General features: G+C 38.5%; 2 protein-coding genes across 4 annotated transcripts; one reads left to right on the top strand and one right to left on the bottom strand.

Moving 5' to 3' along the window:
* Positions 1 to 169: 169 nt before the first annotated feature.
* Positions 170 to 6,303, bottom strand: LOC109095105 (adiponectin receptor protein 1-like). 2 transcript variants are annotated; one of them, XM_019108768.2, is made up of 9 exons: positions 6,148 to 6,302; positions 5,983 to 6,056; positions 5,074 to 5,260; positions 4,508 to 4,627; positions 4,162 to 4,333; positions 3,179 to 3,365; positions 1,515 to 1,702; positions 1,237 to 1,430; positions 170 to 882 (listed from the first exon to the last, which is right to left on the bottom strand). In XM_019108768.2, exons 3-9 carry the CDS (start codon positions 5,197 to 5,199, stop codon positions 754 to 756), a joined length of 1,116 nt encoding a protein of 371 aa, XP_018964313.1. In that variant the 5' UTR covers positions 5,200 to 5,260; positions 5,983 to 6,056; positions 6,148 to 6,302; the 3' UTR covers positions 170 to 753. The 2 variants fall into 2 exon arrangements, with proteins under 2 accessions (XP_018964313.1, XP_042618328.1); XM_042762394.1 differs by having other exon boundaries at positions 1,237 to 1,702; positions 6,148 to 6,303.
* A 3,261-nt stretch (positions 6,304 to 9,564) lies between these two features.
* Positions 9,565 to 18,613, top strand: LOC109095104 (tyrosine-protein phosphatase non-receptor type 1-like). Of its 2 annotated transcripts, none has more exons than XM_042762395.1 (10): positions 9,565 to 9,703; positions 9,821 to 9,914; positions 10,369 to 10,459; positions 10,875 to 10,975; positions 13,472 to 13,570; positions 13,741 to 13,878; positions 14,166 to 14,375; positions 15,466 to 15,627; positions 16,031 to 16,203; positions 16,290 to 18,613. In XM_042762395.1, exons 2-10 carry the CDS (start codon positions 9,858 to 9,860, stop codon positions 16,561 to 16,563), a joined length of 1,305 nt encoding a protein of 434 aa, XP_042618329.1. In that variant the 5' UTR covers positions 9,565 to 9,703; positions 9,821 to 9,857; the 3' UTR covers positions 16,564 to 18,613. The 2 variants fall into 2 exon arrangements, with proteins under 2 accessions (XP_042618329.1, XP_042618330.1); XM_042762396.1 differs by having other exon boundaries at positions 9,692 to 9,739.
* The last annotated feature ends 320 nt before the right edge of the window (positions 18,614 to 18,933 follow it).

Here is an 18,933-nt window from a genome sequence, read left to right on the forward strand (position 1 = left end):
AAACTAATAAAAAGGACAAAAGCACATACCATTACTAAATTTTACATTAAAATTAAATTATAAAAAAGAAATTAAAACTAAAATATTAAAACTTTTATAATTTTACTACACACTCACACTTTTCACATACCAAAAAGTAAAAACAAAAAACTATTAATGAAGCAAGCAATTCTAGCAGTTTCATTTTTTATTTTGCTCTTTTTAAAATATTTTTACTTCTAAAACCAGTGCAAGTATTTTGACTGAAACCCCGATTCACTCAAACAAAAGATAATTTTTTCCCCCAACTTGAATCCCACCACTGAAGCTATGGGTCAAGCATTTCAGATCAAAAGTTAATGAATGATCATGCAGACGTTTGAGAAAACTGAGACCTAAGCATGTTCATGTGTTTAACCTACTTAAAAATTCTTAAAGTACAGGACCACTAACCAGTAGACCAGAAACAGTCAGAAGAAAAAGCGCTGGAAAAGGTAGTCTCTTAAGACCTCTGTAATGCTTTATGACTCATTCCAGTGATTTACAATAAATTCTGTGCTGCAGTGAAATAGTAAAGAACAATATAAACACAAGACTACCACATTTATCAAGACTTTTAAGCATCTTAACAAATAAACACCTTATTTAAATACATGTTAAAATCCTTCAATAGATAATAAAAATCTTTTAATCTGCATTGTGTGGGATCCAGGTTCATTGTGAAGTGAGCAGGCACTAGCCAAAATTCAAGTGATTTGTTTTGTTGTTGTTTTTTTACAGCAGAGTGTCATCTGTGCAGCCTCCTTCCAGGCCATAGCGGAACTCCTGCAGGTTTGAGATCCCATAAAAATGGACAAATGCTGCCCCGACAACCAGTACATGGAATATCTGATGAGACTGAAACTGAGAAAGCAAAGCAGATAGAGACCGTGAGTATCCAACTGTTTTTGCAATGCAAAAGGAAGCAGTTTCAATCAATGCAAGACTTCCATTTCATTAGCCACTATAGATAAATAACTAGGAAAATAAAGTGCAATAAACGTAAATTTGCGTTTATGATTATCATAAAAAAAAAAAAATCAATCATTATCATCAACATTAAGCAGCATAACATACTGTTTTTGTACTGTTAAAATAACTGTAAAAAGATGATACCAAAAGCCTTGCACATTCAATTTAAAAATGGATGCACCCGCTCTCATGTTAAAAAATAAGGTTTACAATATTACATACAACAAAGATTCCCTTGAGTCTTACCCAGATGTCACATTTGCCAGGGAAGTAACGTTCAGGTATCCGTGCTGCATAAAGTGATGCTCCACTAATGTACATGGCACCCATCAGATAGAACCAGCCCATCTGACCCACTGTTGTTGCCTTCACAAAACCCTCTGCGATGGTAAAATGCATTGTGGGAATGAGCCCACTCAGACCAAGGCCCATGAAAACACCTAAGTACAAGGAAAAATGATTTAAGCAACATCTGAAATCGATCAAGCAGGTGGAACATTTAGAGAAGCAGGTGAGCACATTACCTGCACGTGTGGACCGGTGCCGAGGGGTGGCGAATCTGTCCCACTGGGCCACAACGATAGCAGCAACACCCAGCACACATACAACAGAGAGATAGATGAACCGCGGCTGAGGAGAGCAGTAAAACGAGTAGTACAGCCATGGAACGAATGAGCCCATGATTAACAACGCAATACCAGAGTAATCCAACCTAAGAACATAAAAAAAATACATTCAAGTTACTGAAGTCATGTCTATACATTAGCAGTCAAAACCTATAATAATGTTTTTGAAAGGAATCTCTTATGCTCACCAAGGCTGCAATTACTTGATCAAAAATACTGTAAAAACAGTTATATTGTAAAATAATATAACAATTTAATGTAACTGTTTTCTATTTTAATATATTTTGTAATGTAATTTATTCCTGTGATGGCAAAGCTGAATTTGCAGCAGCCATTACGCCAGTCTTCAGTGTCACATGATCCTTCAGAAATCATTCTAATATGCTGATTTGGAGCTGAAGAAACATTTCTTAGTATTATCAGTGTTGTAAACTTTGCGCTGCTTAATATTTTTGTTGAAAGAGATACATTTTTTCAGGAATTTTGCAAAATAAAAAATGTTTTTACTGTTACTTATGACACATTTAGTGCATCCTTGATGAAAAAAAAAATTTAATTTACCCTCACAAGAATAAATTACATTTTAAAATGTATTCAAATAGAAAACAGTTATTTTAATATTTCACAATATTTCTGTTTTTACTTTTTGATTAAAGGGCTCATCAGATGAAAATCTGACTTTTTCTGTGTTTAAGTGCTATAACTGAGTGTCTGTTGCATCTACCAACTCAGAAAACGTGAAAAAGAAGAGCCCAGTAAGTTTGGTTTTGTTAGCCTTTCTCTGCAAGCATGCGAGAAAATGAGCCAATCAGATTTCTCTCCCCCTCAGACGTAGGAAGGGGTTCTTATTATAATATTACCGCCCATTAATCCAGTAGCCCCTCACTGCGGAACACAAGATCCAGGGAGCGTGGTTGGATCCACATCTAGGGGGTGGAGACTGGTAAGTTTAGGGGTGGAGCTCTGGGAGATGGGTGGGTTTAGGAATCAGGGGGTGGAGACATATGGTTTAGGCATATGTAAGATGGGAGGAGTTGGATCTGGATCTTGTGTTCTGCAGTGAGGACCATCTCGATGCCATGGCAAAAGTTCACGGAAAACATTCTAAATGTTCTGTTGTTGGCTGCACAGATGAACACAAATCATTATTTAGAGTCCTAGCCTCAGAGGAGACAAGAGAGGAGTGGATTTATTTTATTTTTATTGGATATCCCAGAAGGGGGGGTGGAGTGCGCAGTAACTCATTATCATTTAAAGAGACATACACCAAAATGGGTTGGTGTGAGCAGAGCTGTTGTTTACACAGCCATTGAGTGTTTTTAAGCAAAATATGTTACAGACATTTCATGAAGACCCTAATAAATCAAGCCAACTTGTGGAAAATGTTAATCCAATGAGCCCTTTAAATAAATGCTGTCTTGGGGAGCATAAAACACCAATTTCAAAAACATTAAAAAAAAAAAAAAAATCATTATTCCAAACTCTTGGCCGCCAGTGTGCAGAATGCCACTTAACATTAGTACTGCCTACACAAAAAGAGCATAAAAACTGGTGTCTCTTACTTGGAGAAAGTCCTAGAGACTTTTTCTGAGTGGCAGTAGACAGTGTGAAAAAGCCAGGAGAAGGACAAACAAAGAACTGCACCCAGGAAGAACATCCCAAACACCACCTTCTCCTGCACGGGTGCCATGAATGAAACGTTTGGCCGCAGCATTGTCAATGTGCCCAAGCACAGGAACAGAATTAAGCCTGTAGGGAGACATTGTGATAGTTTAATTAGCCTTCAAAATGACATACTAGTAACATAATTACGGGTTTGACTGACATTATAAGTCTTGGTGGTGTGCTTTGTGTCATCCTCAGGGCAGTGATTCACACATATCAGATTATCATATTACAAACATCATAAAATTTATCTGGTAAGTTCCAGAAGGTATGAAAAGTCTTTCTTCAAAAGTCACTGGGGTTATATGACATATACTACTGTTTAAAAGTGACATTTTGATGTTTCAAAATATTTCTATTTCAAATAAATTTGAACTTCCTCTTCTTCAGAATCCAGAAAAATTTATTGTGGTTTCCAAAAAACATAAATCAGAACCACTCTTTTCCACATTGATAATAATAAAGATTTTTTTCTTGAGCATCAAATCAGCATATGAGAATGATCTCAAGACTGGATCACAAGACTAGAGTAAAGGAAAATCCAACTTCCCCACAGAAATAAATTACATTTTAAATAACATTTCAAATTATTCATGTTTTTACTGTATTTCAAATAAATACAGCCTTGGTGAGCATAAGAGACTTATTTCAAAAGCATTTAAAAAAATCAAAGTGACCGCAAATCTTTGAACAGCAGGAAACTTAAAATTTGGGAAACAGGAAATGTTTATTAAAAACCGTTAAAGAGTTTTTTGTTTTTTTTTCCTCTGGTAGTCGGTTTTCATGTAGAAGCTACAGTGATGTGTAGTATTTCAAGAGATGCTTGTTTTGTTACATTTGACTTTTTTACATTATGTCACATATCATCAAAAGCACAAACCCAGCAGGTGCGTCCAGATGTTTCCAGTTTCTGTGTGAATCCTGAAGATGCTCCCAAAACAGGCACGGAAGGACGGCATGGGTGGGCGGTGTCCCTGCAGCAGGTAATCATTATCCTTTAGCCAATCGGGGAGGAGATGGTATGGAATAACTCGCCAACGTCCTTCCCATACCTAGTAACGGTACAAGTTTGCTTTAAACACACACATCTCAGAATAGAAATAGGCCACATTCACATAACAATAATTTTACACACGAACATTGTGTTTAATTAAATACATGGTATTTTTGGAAACAATAATGTCATTAGGAGTTCTAGAACAGTTGAGGATCAAGTCATTAGTCACCTTGTGTACAAACTCCTCCATCTTCTCCATGGCATGGTGTGCCTGCATGGGGAGAGTAACCACCCGCAGTCCTTGTTCTTCATCCTCGTTCTCATCCTCATCAGGAAATGCTGATGCACCCTGCAACAGCAACTATGCTTTTAGTTAATGTTTAGCTTTTCATTAAATTGAGTTATTCTTGCCTCATTCCATCTATTATATGTACGTTACCATTTAAAAGTTTGGGGTCTCAGCGAGGCTGCATTTATTTGATTAAAAATACAGTAAAAAATTAAGTTAAAGTTAAAAATCCACTTTTTAATTAAAATAAATGTTTTCCATTTTAGTATATTTTAAAATGCAACTTATTCCAGTGATGGCAAAGTTGATTTTACATATTCTTTGATGAATAGAAATGTTAAAAGAACGGAATTGATTTGAAACAAAACATTGTGGAACTTTATAAATGTCTTTACTGTAACCTTTTAACAGTTTAGTTTGCCTTTGCTGAAAAAAATTATTAATTTCTCTAAAAAATATTCTGACTGACCCCAAATGGCAGTGTATTTTCTTTTCTCACAACTCACTCTTGATTTCTCTGCTTCAGATGTCAGCAGCGGCCCAAGCTCAGTGAGCATTGCGTCGTCATCATCAGAGGTGCACCGCTCGGCATCACTGTTGGAGCCGCGGTCACCATGGTGACGCGATGTCATGGGGAGACAAACCTAAAACTCCCCAGAGTTTCCACCTTGTCCCACAGTTCACAATCTGGGCCTGATGATGATACATAAAATCTAGCGATTAATACATGCTCTTAACATTGTAGGCCATTTAGAAAAGATTGATCACAGATTTCATAATATTCCATTATTGGCATATGTAACTGGTTGATTAATAATGAATTGATTTACTTTAATTGTTGTCATAAATTAAATATTTAATGTGCAAAAGCCCCTAAAAATCAATTCCAGGGCCCCCCTTTCGCTAATTTCTGATACTGATTGAATTAATATAAACTAGACTTTAAAAAAAATGTTTTAACTTGAATAGCATCCGTGAACTCTGTTTCCACACGATCAGTTGTTTATTTGCTCAGATCTGGTCAGGCTGGACTGGCTGATCCAGTTTTGCATAGTGTCACAAGTTTACGTCCTGTTAACTTAGCATGCTTACAATCTAACCAAACAAGTGTTCGATCAGCTATTAAAACACATTTACGAATCCTCACGTCGAGCAATGTTCTGCTAGACGCGTTTGTTTTCCGGCTGTCTGTCTTATTATACCGTGTGTAACATCGCTGGTATATGACAGAACTGAACCAGCTTCGCAAAAGCGGACGACAACACTAGCCTGCATGCTAATGCACTTCCTTATGGTCTGAACTTAACATTAATTACAAAAACATATCGTTGCTTTCATCCCAGTTCGTAGATTACTATTACAGACTAATGTTAGAGTTAATATTATAAGAGATCAGTGTTCGTCCATTAAATTACCTGGCTGGACAGGCTGTCAGGTCAGTTCATGGAAGTTCACCAGCAGCTGCTCGCCGTCTCTTCGCTATGAGTCTCTATGAAACATGTAGAACCAGGCGGTTCAGTTCAGCAGCAAATTATAACACAAATTACTGAATTAACAAAGATTAAAACGGTCGGACATACCGTGTGCTATATATCAGGACGCGAAGACAATAGAGGGACGTTCTGTCTCTCTGTCAGAGAAGGAAGAACACGTGCTACCGGAACCGGTTTGGTCCACGGCTGCAGGGTTGCCAGGTTTTCGCAACAAAACCCGCCCAATTGCTACTCAAAACTAGCTCGATCGCGTTTCGAGCAGGGTATGGGGGTGGGGGGGTCCAGGGGGTAAAATACACGTTTTTCGGCGGGGATCCTTCAGAAAAATAAGCATTCCAGGGGCTAAATATCACGTTATTGGGGTCGCTTCAACCCCATGGACACGAAAAACAACCCGCGGCAACAGCGTTAAAGCAGAGCCCGTCTACGGGCCATATTAGACATTCTCTGGTTAAAGTAGCCCAATTCCGCGGGAAAACCACGGACTTAGCAACACTGCACGGCTGTCAGTGGACATGAGGCTGATGTTGTGCAAACGGAAAAGCATTCAAATACTCCTGCAATCTATATATGATCAGGCTCATCTTTTAGATGTACAACTGAGATAAAACCTGAGATAAATAACACAAGCCACCATAGCAGATCAAGTGGGAGGAAATTGGATACTATGATTGTTTTGGACCATTTAGAAACAACAACAAAACAATGCGTTTGTGACATTTGCTTTATTAACACACACGAAATCGTGGACATATATATAAACTATATATATATAGGTGATCTTTGATCACCATATGAAATGAATAGGAAATACGAAAATGCTGAACATTTGGGGGGGGGGGGGTTATAATCTACTAATTTGCCACGATGAAGATGTCTTTGATACTGCCTTAATATATATACAAATGGAAAAATGGAAAACCTAATAAAAGTAATTATATCAGAAAATACTCTCATGAGCATGAGGGGATACGCTGTCCGGTTTATGTATATATAGGGCTATACAGGCATCTAGTGGTTACACCATGGTATTGCATATCATTTTCTTTATTTCTCCCACCATATGGCACCAATATGCTTAAAAATAATATGAAACACTATTTATAATATTTCAGAAATATTATATTATATCCCAGCCAACACACCCATGTGGGGCCCAAAGGGGTTGCACCTGGGCTGATATCTGGGGCCCACCTGGGCTACCAAACTGGGACCCAGCTAATTTTGTCCTCAGTTTCCATGGTGGCCCCACATGGGTTAGCCCAGATGGATTGATGATGGGCTCTTGGTGGGCTCCATATCAAGCCCATATGGGTAGCCCAGGTAGATCCCATTTAGGACCCACATGGGTCCACCCACATGGGTTAATGGGGCCCAGATCGTACTTATCTAGGGCTTTTATGGGTCACAACGGGTATATATATGGGCTACCATATTTTTTGGTTTGGGTTACCTTATTTTACAGTAAACCCCTAAATACAATAAAATCTTATTGCTGAATAAAATCTCGCGAGATCCATCCTGCCAAACTTTTGTAAACTCTTGTTTTTTTTTTAGCAGCATGTTTTCTCTGTATGCAAGCACTTGATCCTTTTAAAGTCAAAGTCAAAGTTTATTTATAAATCCCTTTTTTAAAAAACAGCAAGTGTTTATCAAAGTGCTGTACACACAAAAATAATAAAAATATCAATGATACAACAGTCAACAATGTGTAGGAAGACAATAAGACACCATAAGGACAATAAAAGGAAGCAGCTCTCACGTAGTGTCAAATGCCAGGCTATATAAATGAGTCTTTAGGCTAGATTTAAAAACAGCAAGTGTCTCTCAAGTTTCCATAAATTTGGGTAAAATAGCATTTTTGGCATTTAAATTTTTTTTTATTAAAGTCACATTGTGTTAAACTGTCAAAATAACAATAAAAAATAATTTTAAATGAAAATATTTGTGTACTATCTACCCATGTAATCAACCTTTGGGATTGACTAAGTTTGCACTTGTTTTATTGCTAAACTGAATTAGTAGCCCATTTTCAGCCCATGTACTCATTTCCCATTAGTGAACCAAGTAGGTCCCACATGGGGAGCCCACCTGGGTTTGCCCATGTGGGACCTACTTAGTTTACCCAAGTGGGCCCCAGATAGGATGCCCATTTTGAGCCCATGCCCACTCTGTACCCCTGTAGCCCATTTGTAACCCATATGGGCCCCACATATACGTGTTGGCTGGGATAATATTATAATATATTTAGAAATACATGATGCATTATTTAGAGGTAGATATTGTCTAGTATATTAAGGATAGCACTACATTCATCTAAAAAAACGTGATGCTTAGTGTCATCGGTCTGTTTTGACCACAGAGGATAATAAGTGTGACACTAAGGGTGCTTTCACACTAGCACTTTTGGTGTGCACCTGGGTTCGATTGACGTCAGTGCTTAGTGTCACGAACTCGGTGTGCACCCACGAACCGTACCCGAGTCCACTTAAAAAAGATGGTCTGGTAGTCTGGGGTTCGGTTCTTGTGTGAACGCAATCGTACCAAATCGCAGAAATGAACCGCTATTAATGACGTATTATTTGATAAAAATGTGTGTTTGTGTTTCACTCACTTTCCGCGCTGCAAGCAGAGAGCTGTAGATCTCATTTCTGTTCGCCTTCAGCGTTCTTCAGAGCATTTGCAGTACGTTCGTAAGACAGACATAAGTGCCTTTTTTTTTTAATCTTTGTAAACAAAACATGTCTCGATGACGCACTGAGCATGGCCCCTCCCCTAACATGCTCACTTCAGCCGCCTACTCTCGCCTACATTTCAGGCGAGGCGAGGCGCATCTCAAACAAGCCTATTAATGACGGTCTGCGCAGCGCAAACTAAGAACACGTATTTAAAGGCACAATATGTAAGATTTTTTTATTCAAATATCCAAATACCATACAGGGTTATTTTTTATTTTATTTTTTTGCTGACTTGTGTACTTACATTATCCCAAATGTTTCGAAGAATGTTTAAATCCAGAGAAATAAGCAATTATAACTGGTGACACTAGTGACTAGTAAATCATTAGCTCATCCATGAACATGATTTCTGCCCGAGTCCCGTCGGATTGCATCGGCTGTGGGGATGAAGACGACACAGATTCCACAAAAAAACGCGAAAACTTACATATTGTGCCTTTAATATTGCTTTACACGGACTTTGAGTGAGGAATACGAGGGTTAAGCCTAAATTCACAAAATCTCAAATATAGTTTTGAAATGTAGCTATTCAAAGTATAACATTTACTATATATACATATAAACTATATGTTATTCATTGAATCCACTTTTAAAACTGCAATGTTTTGGCTGAAAATACGAGCCATTTTATTTCATGCACGTTTCTAAACCTCTTTACGGACATGCGTTATGCGTAAATTCCTCGAACTACAAAAAACTACAAAGACCAGAATACTGAAGAGGTACTGCTCCGTAGTATGATTGGCCGCAGAGATTGCCACTCCCCACAACGTTGCGTTGATTGGCGCTTGCTTGGAGTTTACGGCCACTCACGGAATTTCATTGGTCAACGTGAGGAAAGAGGGGCGTGATCACGACGGACAGCGGAGAGCCGCGCTGCGGGAGGAGCGAGCAGCGTGTTTCCGGTAAGAGCGACACAACAGTACCACTAGAAACGTTCTGTAAGAAAATTAAAGCAGACTTTAAAAGTCTGTTTTTTTCATGTGATTCGACATCGACTTTATAACTAATTGTATCGTCAGGGAGTCGTCTATCGAGCGGCGCGGAACACACGCGGCAATGGAAGCCGAGTTTCGGGAAATCGATGAGCTCGGGAACTGGAACGCCGTTTACCAGGTGAAGGACTGATTCTTCTTCATAATTGATTATGATGCTCTAAATATTCATAACGATCTAACAGTTTTTTATTTTCATTTTTTTGATGTGATGTTTATTTTTTTGACAGCTCAGATGGCGCTGCTTCTTCCCTATTTCACAGAATAAATGATATAACAAGTTACATAGCAATGACCTGAATTTGTCATTTGTAAACGGGGACTAATATAGAGATGAGGGGGATGAGTTCATCTTTTATGAGAGGGAGGCTATTATTAGTTGGTTTGACACTTTTATCTACTAATCTGGCTCACTTACAGTTTTTAATGACGGTGATGGATGATTGGCATCATTAACTGGATGCTGGTGGTCTGCCATGTAACGTAGTTAATTCCCCCAGCAAACCATTTGCCTCATATTTGTTTCACTTACAGTAAGAAGCATTTTCATCTCATAGACTTGTGTTTTACCGTAGGAGATTAGGCAGCAGTCCAGTGACCTACCATGCAAGATCGCCAAACTTCCAGAAAACAGAAGTCGTAATCGCTACAGAGATGTCAGTCCGTGTAAGTGTGCCTCTTCCCCTGTTCGACACAGTCAGTGACACCTAACGGAAGGGGCCTGTTATCAGCAGGCTGTTAAAGTCATTTCACACTGAAGATGTCATGTCTTTTTTTTTCTCTCCCTTTTTTAACTCTTCCGTCACAAAGACTTTAAAGAGCAACCCTGCTGTGGTTTCCTCTCTCTCTGAGTCTCTCTCTTTTTCCACAACAACCTGAAAAGGTCCTCGGCTCACAAAACACCACATTAAATGAATGACTGTGTATTTTATCTGTTTGAATTCAGCGTCTTCATCAGGGGAATGTTTTTTTCTCTCTTGTGGGGAACTGAGAACAGGACCTGAAAAAGAGTCGTTCCACTGAACTTGCAAAGCATCATGGGTGATGTGCTTCACAGCTTAATCGCTCTCTCTTTTCACAGTTGACCACAGCCGTATTCGTCTACAGATCGGCAGTAATGACTACATCAATGCCAGTCTGATCTCAGTGGATGAAGCTCAGAGAAACTACATATTAACTCAGGTGACATACTGACACTTAAACCCCAGATTTGAATCTTGTGAATCTGATGTTTTATCTGCACACCATCTGACACATTTGAAGATGATACGGATGGAATAAAGGAACTGAAGAGTTCATTGGCATAGCAATAGGAACACACATCCTGGGAAAAATCTTTGTCAGGGTTTTTTTATTTTTTTATTTTTTTTAAGAGATATTAAAGCCTGTTTACATCAACAAAAAGCTTGGTGCAATTTTCTCATGTGATCTGTCTGTTCAGATCAATACATAAATAACTGCAGATGAGCTGAATGAAATTGTGAAATCATTCTTTGACAGTAGGTGGCGCTTTTAGAAAAGAGCTAATCTTATTGGTTGGTTAGTTTTCTTTGCAGTGCAATAGATAGTAGATAAGGACTCCTGTTTAAAAAAAAAAAAAGCTGTCACATCGATGGCATGCAAATGTTTGTGTTGGTCTGAACAGATGCATTAGCAGCCGTTTATTCAAATTGAAATGTTTATCGTGCCGAATTTCCACAACAAACAGTTGTCTTATCTAGCCATTTATTTTCATCCGATGTGACTTAGAAATTTCCAACCAGGTAAACATAGACAAAGGTCGACTTCTGCAGTAGTGAAAGTTATTAGTTTCACTAAAATTCACTGGGCACACAACATAAGTTTTAATTGTTTGTCCACTATTAAAATTTGGAACAAAACAAAATGAAATGCTCTTTATTATTTGTGTCACATCAGCTCTCTCAGCCAATCAAAATATATCAAACTAAATGTCGTTATAAAATAACAGATTTTTAAATACTGCTTAACAGTTTAAAGCTTAACAATTGTAAAAAAAATTATTTTTAATTATATTAGTGCTAAATGATCTGGTAAAGTATGAGTTAATATTTCTGGTTTGTTTCGGATGGGATTTCGGGGATACAAAAGACAAAGGTTTGGAAACACTGACTTATGCTGGATAGCTGCACTAAACAATGATATGTTAAGCAAGTAATGGGGAAACTCCCTGTTTAGAGACCCCCCCCCATCCTGGTTTTTTGACATTTATGTTGACGTTTGTCTTACTCATCCATTAGGCTGCTTACACCCCAGCCGACGTCACACACTGATATACTATGGTGACGTTCCAGTTGGACACTCGTGGCATGTGCCAAGGAGATTTTCCCTCTCTTGTGTCTGGAGAGAATGCTGGGAAGTGTTGTGAAATCTTGAGTTGCGTCAGCATGACATGTTTCTTTATTGTAAAGAAACTTATTGCTTCGAGACGGCAGCAGACTCGTCTCAACCTGCCGGCCTTGTTCAGTCTGAGCACCGCCAACTACAGCCACAAACACACAAAACACACATTCTCACCCACACTGTCATGTACCTCACGCCTGCTCAGATGTGTGATTTACTACGTAGACTATGAAAACATAAGGTCACCAGGTTCCACTCTGAGTAAAATTAAAATACCAAGTTCATTTAATCAAATTTAATATTTATTTTACTAATTATTTGTATATATTGCAAATGTGTTAAAAACAAAATCTCACTGATTTAAATTCAGGAATAACTGTTAGCAAGAAGATTTAAATTTTTTAATGTTTATGTGCAATTTAATGGGGGGGGGTCAGAAATTAATACTTTATTCAGCAAGAATACAATAAATTAATAAAATACTGAGAGTAAAGGCCATTATAATGTTACAAAAGGTTTCTATTTCAAATAATTGTTCTTTTGAACATTGTATTCAAATAATCCTAAAAAAATATCATGGTTTCCTTGAAAATAAAGCAGCACAACTGCTTAAAACATTTGATAATAAGAAGAAATGTTTCTTGAGGACCATATCAGCATAGTAGAATGATTTTTGAAAGATCATGTGACACTGAAGGCTGAAGTAATGATGCTAAAATAGAAGAGTTATTTTAAAAAACAACGACTATCTGCTCACCAAACCACGTTTTGTCACAAAAACATGCACGCGTGCGTGCGAGAAGATGAACGGGAATGACGCAAAGTGAAACATGAGTTGTTTATTTGAAAATGGACGCCGGGAAGAAATGAGTGCTGCAAGCTGTTTGCCTGATGATCTGTTCTGAACAAATTTCTCTCCATTTCTTGTGTCCAAACTCTTCTTAAAGCTGTGTTGCTGCTGCTGTTTTTCTTCCGTTGATCTCAACCCATGTTTTACTCTCTCATTGGCTGTAGCTCGTCGAGACACCTGGCACCACGTGATGCTGAGTCAGCCGACCAATCCAGATATTTAGCATGCTAGATATTTGTTTGCCATCAGCGAGGTGTCAGCAAGCATCGTTGAGTAGTTTTCACACAAAGGTTGATATTCCCCCGATCACAGCCCAACCTGTCAGCGAGCTCGTTGACTTGCAAACCGGGCTTAAAATCCTGTAGTGTGAACTTGGCTTAAGTTATATAAACCCTATTGCAGGACAGTTTGTTTTATGCATGTTTAAAATGTATTATTAATATAATTTGATGCTTGTGTGTTTGTTAGGTCCGTTACCAAACACATGCGGTCATTTCTGGGAGATGGTGTGGGAGCAGCGCTGCCGAGGGGTCGTGATGCTGAATCGTGTTATAGAGAAAGGCTCGGTGAGAGAATCACACTCTGTACCTGTATTTGCAACATGGATCATACACAGACTCACTTTGAATACCTGCCTGAAATGCTTCTAGCATACATATGGAATGTGTACATGGGTTGTGTGTTTGAGGTTTGTGTTGTGTGGTTATAATGAAGAAGTGTGTGTGTGTATGTACAGATAAAGTGTGCTCAGTATTGGCCTCAGCGAGAGGAGAGGGAGGGTGTTTTTGAAGACACAAATTTCAGACTTACTCTGATCTCAGAGGATGTGAAATCGTACTATACAGTACGACAGCTGGAGCTGGAAAATCTGTCGGTGAGACACTTGATCTTCCTCTCATCTCATCCAGTCCTGCTTTCACTCATTTGTCAATCACTTTCTCTGATCATTCTGCTGTTTGCAACACTGAGATTTATATGGTCCTTCTTTAGTCACCCGTCTTTCATTTAGTTAAAATTCTTGTTTTTCAATGAAAAATGTTGCATGTTCTTTAAAGTTGTGTTCAGAGCTTCTGTAGCTGGACTGGTTGTTGACTTCACTCAATATTCTCAGGATACAAACACTCGCTCAATTTGATTAATGTTGTGCATATGTGTTTAAAGACACAGGAAACGCGGGAGATTCTTCAATTCCACTACACCACATGGCCTGATTTTGGTGTGCCAGAGTCGCCTGCATCTTTTCTCAACTTCCTGTTCAAAGTGCGTGAGTCGGGCTGTCTGAGTCCAGAGCACGGCCCTGTTGTGGTCCACTGCAGCGCTGGTATTGGCCGCTCTGGAACGTTCTGCCTTGTAGACACCTGCCTTCTTCTGGTGAGAGGACTGACCGCTTGTATGTGATGCCAGATCTGCCAGACAAAAGTGCTTGTTAATATTTAATCCTTTTAAATAAAACAGCTTGTTCAGTAGCATATTAGTTTATATTATTGAGTTTCAAGAATCATGACATTGACATTTTGTATCAGATCAAGGACTACTAGGCGGTTAAACTTTTTTTTTTCTCCCTACAGCTGCTTACTCTGAGAATGTGAACTGCTCTTAAGAGACTGCACTTTTTAAAAAAAAAAAATCTGTTTTAGTTTATTTATTAGTATTCTTATTTATTAGCTATTTATTTTATACTTTTGCTCTGAATTACTGAGATGTGGATGTGTGAAATATAATATTGTTTTTATGTGAACCATAAAAATGACAAAAGGAATCTAATCTAATTAGTGCATTTAGCAGGTAAAATATCATGATTATTGGTACTGCATCACTCCTTTATTTCAGAAATAAAATCATAATATATTCTACTGTTCAAACGATTGGGATCTGTAAGATAGTTTTCTTTAAAATAAAAATTTATACTTTTATTCATCAAAGATGCATTAATTTGAACAAAAGTTACAGGTATGTTACAAAAAATGGATCAAATGAGTGCTGTTCTTTTGACTTTTGTATTCATCAAAGGATCCGGAAAAGTATAAAAAAAAAAAATTAAAAAGCACTAATGTTTTCAACATTAATGATAATAAGAAATGTGTTTTGAGCAGCAAATCAGCATATTAGAATGATTTCTGAAGGATCACGTGACACTAAAGACTGGAGTAACGACATCCCAGGAATGCAAAGCCCCAAACGTCTGAATGGTGATATAAATGATTTATAAGGGTTATAAACATATCAATACATTAATGAGATGCCGCAATATATTTATCAATATTCATCTGTATCAAAGCATTAGTACTTTTGCCATCCCTAGTCCAGAAACCTGCTGGATGTCTGGATTTCTCATGTGTACTTCACTTGACAGTCACGTTGATCAGCACCTGCAGATTTGGTGTTGCTTTTGTTTAGAACTCCTTAAAAAGCTTCCAACCCACCCTCTTACATCCTCTAAACAGCGGTCATGTGTTCTCAGATGTCTCAGAGGAAAGATCCAACATCAGTACGCATACAGGAGGTTTTGCTGGAAATGCGACGATACCGCATGGGTCTGATCCAGACAGCTGACCAGCTGCGTTTCTCTTACCTCGCCGTCATAGAGGGTGCCAAGTACATCATGGGAGACACCTCTGTACAGGTAATGAAAGTGATGCTAAATAAACTAATGTACCAGTCAATTTTTGTATGCTTTGCTGAGGATGTTATAGGATGTAGAACTGAGCGGAATAATGGTGTTTATACCATTAAAAAGTTTGGGGACTTTCTTAATGTTTAATGGAGATTTTCTTAATGTTTTTGAAAAGCCTCTTAAAAAATGCTCACCAAGGCTGCATTTATTTGATCAAAGTACAGTACACCGGTAATATTATGAAATATATTTACAATTTAAAAGAACTGCTTTCTATTTGAATATATTTTAAAATGAAATTTACTCCTGTGATTTCAAAGCTGTCATATAAAATACTCCTACCATGATAAATACTCGTACTACTAGTATGGTGGTCTCAATCAGTGAAATGTTTGTGTTCATGTGTGAGTAGGAGTCATGGAAGGAGTTATCAAATGAGGAGGATCTTCCCCCCGAATTCACTCCTCCTCCCAGACCACGGCCCCGAATAGACCCCCCAAATGGCAAAGGCGACCTGGTGAACTCTGACACCACACACTTCTTCAGTGAGATAATAAAAAACAGTGCAGAAATCTGTGCAAACAGGTCAGACTCTCAATATCGCTCCCTTTCTAATAGTGCCCTTCCAGCAGCCACATACAAATTTTTTTGTTGTTGTTGTGTTTCTACAGTGCGCCCCAGACATTCACAGATGGGCAAGAGCTTCGCAAACGGGCAGTCGCAGCCTGTGAGGTCAGAGCGACGGAGTTGTCAAGTGAACCTGATGAGCCAATTGTGGCAAGAGAAGCCCCTCCTAAACCTGCACGGTCTCCGCCCAAGACTCCCACGGAAGAGGCGACTCCTGTTGCTGTCAATGGAGCGTGGAGCCCCTTGCTGACCAGTGTGTTTATGTGCACGGTACTGGCTGTAGGTGCTTATGCCTGTTACCACACTTATTTCCACTGATGCTCTCTTTTTCCCATCCATCTCTTTCTCTATTCCTCCATGTGCTGGCTATTGGTGGGAAAAGAAAAAGAGAGACACACACAGACATTCACACTTTTTTCAGCTGGACCCGTCCCACTCTCTCCGAATGTCTTTGGGAAAGAGTTTCAAAGACTTTTCTTAGCCAAACTGCTGTCGTCTCCCTCTATACACACATTTTTACACACAATCTAATAAACTTGTCCGTTTAAAACCTCAGGGCCTCACAATTCAGGTGTTGCTACCCAAATGTTAAACACAGGTAAAAGAAAATCCAAAAGACTCTGTTATTGCTGCAGTAAGTAAGGGAAATTTGTGTGTGTGTGTGTGTGTGTGTGTGTGTGTGTGTGTTTTTATATCTCAATCATTTTTTTCTTCATTTTTAAGTCTCAGATGGAGCTGCACAGGAGGTGAGCTCCTCTTATAGGCCTACATGCTGAAAACACAAATCTGCTGTACGTGATAGAAAACCTGTTTGTATTTGTGTGTCCTGGAGAAAAGGGAGATCACAAGTAATCTGGAATGTCTGATACCATCAAGTGCTCTGTTAGGCTACTGTCACAGCAGAAAACATCCCAAAAGCTTTTTCTTTTCATTTTTTCCCCCCCAGCCTCAGCTTTTGTTTATACCCCAAAGATGACACTGGCACTTCATCTGAGTGAGGAAAAAACGGCCTCTCGTTCATTCATTTGTTTTCTTTGTCAAATCCATCGCCTTTCAACCAAAAGGTTCAGACCATTTAAAATGCTGGAGCTGGTGTCTTAACTTGGATGTCACATTCAGAACGAACAAAGTTCAGATCAGCTGGTTCTCCAGAGGCCCGATGCAATAAAAGTAGATCACTGAGTGTGTCCAGAACTCGCATTTCACTTTTCGTTGAACGGAAATACTAAAATCACTTCAGATCAGGCAAGCATTCTTACTAGACCTTGTGGTCTGCATTTGATGGATTTTTACTTCCAAATTTGCATGCATTTCACTCAATGCCAGCTCTGGAAATCAAGATAAAGCAAGTTAACCTCGCTGATTGAATGTTAAAACAAAAATGTGGCAAAGCCCGACCAGCAGGTGGCAGTATTGAGCATAATGAGTTTTTTCATTTGTATTCCCCCTTTAGTGGATGGTGACTCATGGGACAGGGTTTGAATTTTATTTTTACCTTTTTTCTTCTGCATTACAGATACATTCATCCTTCTGGCTCTTGTCATAGGACTTAAATGGTGTGCATTGAGCGCAAGAGGTCAGACTAACCAAAAAAATAAAACCAAACACCAGCACTGAATGAATGCACAGAGAGAAGCAACCAGTGTCTGTCTTTGTGTTTTACTGTTTTATTATATTATTGTCATAGTAATTATTATCGAGAGAGATTAACGGCAGACGGGCATAGACATTTCCTTTTAATTAAAACACGCTGCAGAAGTGTTACTTTTGAACAATGTGTGAACAAGTCTAATGCAGTAATCTCAAAACAAATGAAGCCTCTTCTTTAGGTGTATTGAGGACTGAAATGCTTTTAATTGTGACTTTGCTTTGTGTGGTGACTGTCTGACTGCTGCTTGACCAGTCCAGAATAGGTGGTTTGTAGGGGTTCAGTGTTTCACACACTGAAGCTGTCGATGTTTGGTTTGAAGGTTCTGTTGTAACAGAGTGCCACCATTCATCGTAGTGACTCTCAGAATCCGGTCCCATTGCTGGACCACAGAATGTAAAGTCTCTTCTTGCCAGCTTTATTTACACACACATATATAGAGAAATGTATTTGTCTATGTCCTTGTTTGTCGTCTTTCAGTTATCTTTGGACTGGCAGACATCAGACTTCCTTGGCCTTTGTATATGAGGCTTAAGAATTTCTTTTCCCCCTCCTAGCATCATGTTGTGTCCTTTTTAATGTTAATTAACCTTTTCTTTTCTTTTTTTTTTTTGTAAGAAAAGCATATGCTTTGTTCCAGTTGGATGTATTGACATTTGAAATTTTATTTTTTGGACAGAATACAGTGCAGACGCTGTGGTAATAAACATATAAATCTGATTCGTATGTTTTTGAGTTTGATCTTACTTCGCTCTTATTCTACCATGTGATGAGAGAAGTTTTTCAGATTTTTATAAAATCTCATATTAAAAACTTGTATGATTAAAAGCTCTCTGTGATTGTTAATGGTAAAGTTAATCTAAATCATAGATTACAGACTTATGTAAAATTCATGTTATGTATGGTGAGGTTTGAGCTTGTTTCATCATCCTCTTACTATTTAGTTCAAGCTCACATTTGATACCACATTTAAAATATCACACTGAAACTAAATGTATGCAGGTCTGGATAACAGACTGGGCCCCAGACTGCTAGGGACC

Source organism: Cyprinus carpio, chromosome A8 (assembly GCF_018340385.1).
Source record: "Cyprinus carpio isolate SPL01 chromosome A8, ASM1834038v1, whole genome shotgun sequence".
In the NCBI taxonomy this organism is placed as follows: Eukaryota; Metazoa; Chordata; class Actinopteri; order Cypriniformes; family Cyprinidae; genus Cyprinus; species Cyprinus carpio.

Coding starts and splice junctions, on each gene's coding strand:
- LOC109095104 (XM_042762395.1), top strand. CDS start 9,858: ATGGAAGCCGAGTTTCGGGAAATCGATGAGCTCGGGAACTGGAACGCC. Junction 9,915..10,368: donor ACTGGAACGCCGTTTACCAG/GTGAAGGACTGA, acceptor GTTTTACCGTAG/GAGATTAGGCAGCAGTCCAG. Junction 14,376..15,465: donor TAGACACCTGCCTTCTTCTG/GTGAGAGGACTG, acceptor ATGTGTTCTCAG/ATGTCTCAGAGGAAAGATCC.
- LOC109095105 (XM_042762394.1), bottom strand. CDS start 5,199: ATGACATCGCGTCACCATGGTGACCGCGGCTCCAACAGTGATGCCGAG. Junction 3,366..4,161: donor CATCTGGACGCACCTGCTGG/GTTTGTGCTTTT, acceptor GTCTCCCTACAG/GCTTAATTCTGTTCCTGTGC. Junction 883..1,236: donor CTGGCAAATGTGACATCTGG/GTAAGACTCAAG, acceptor TTGCTTTCTCAG/TTTCAGTCTCATCAGATATT.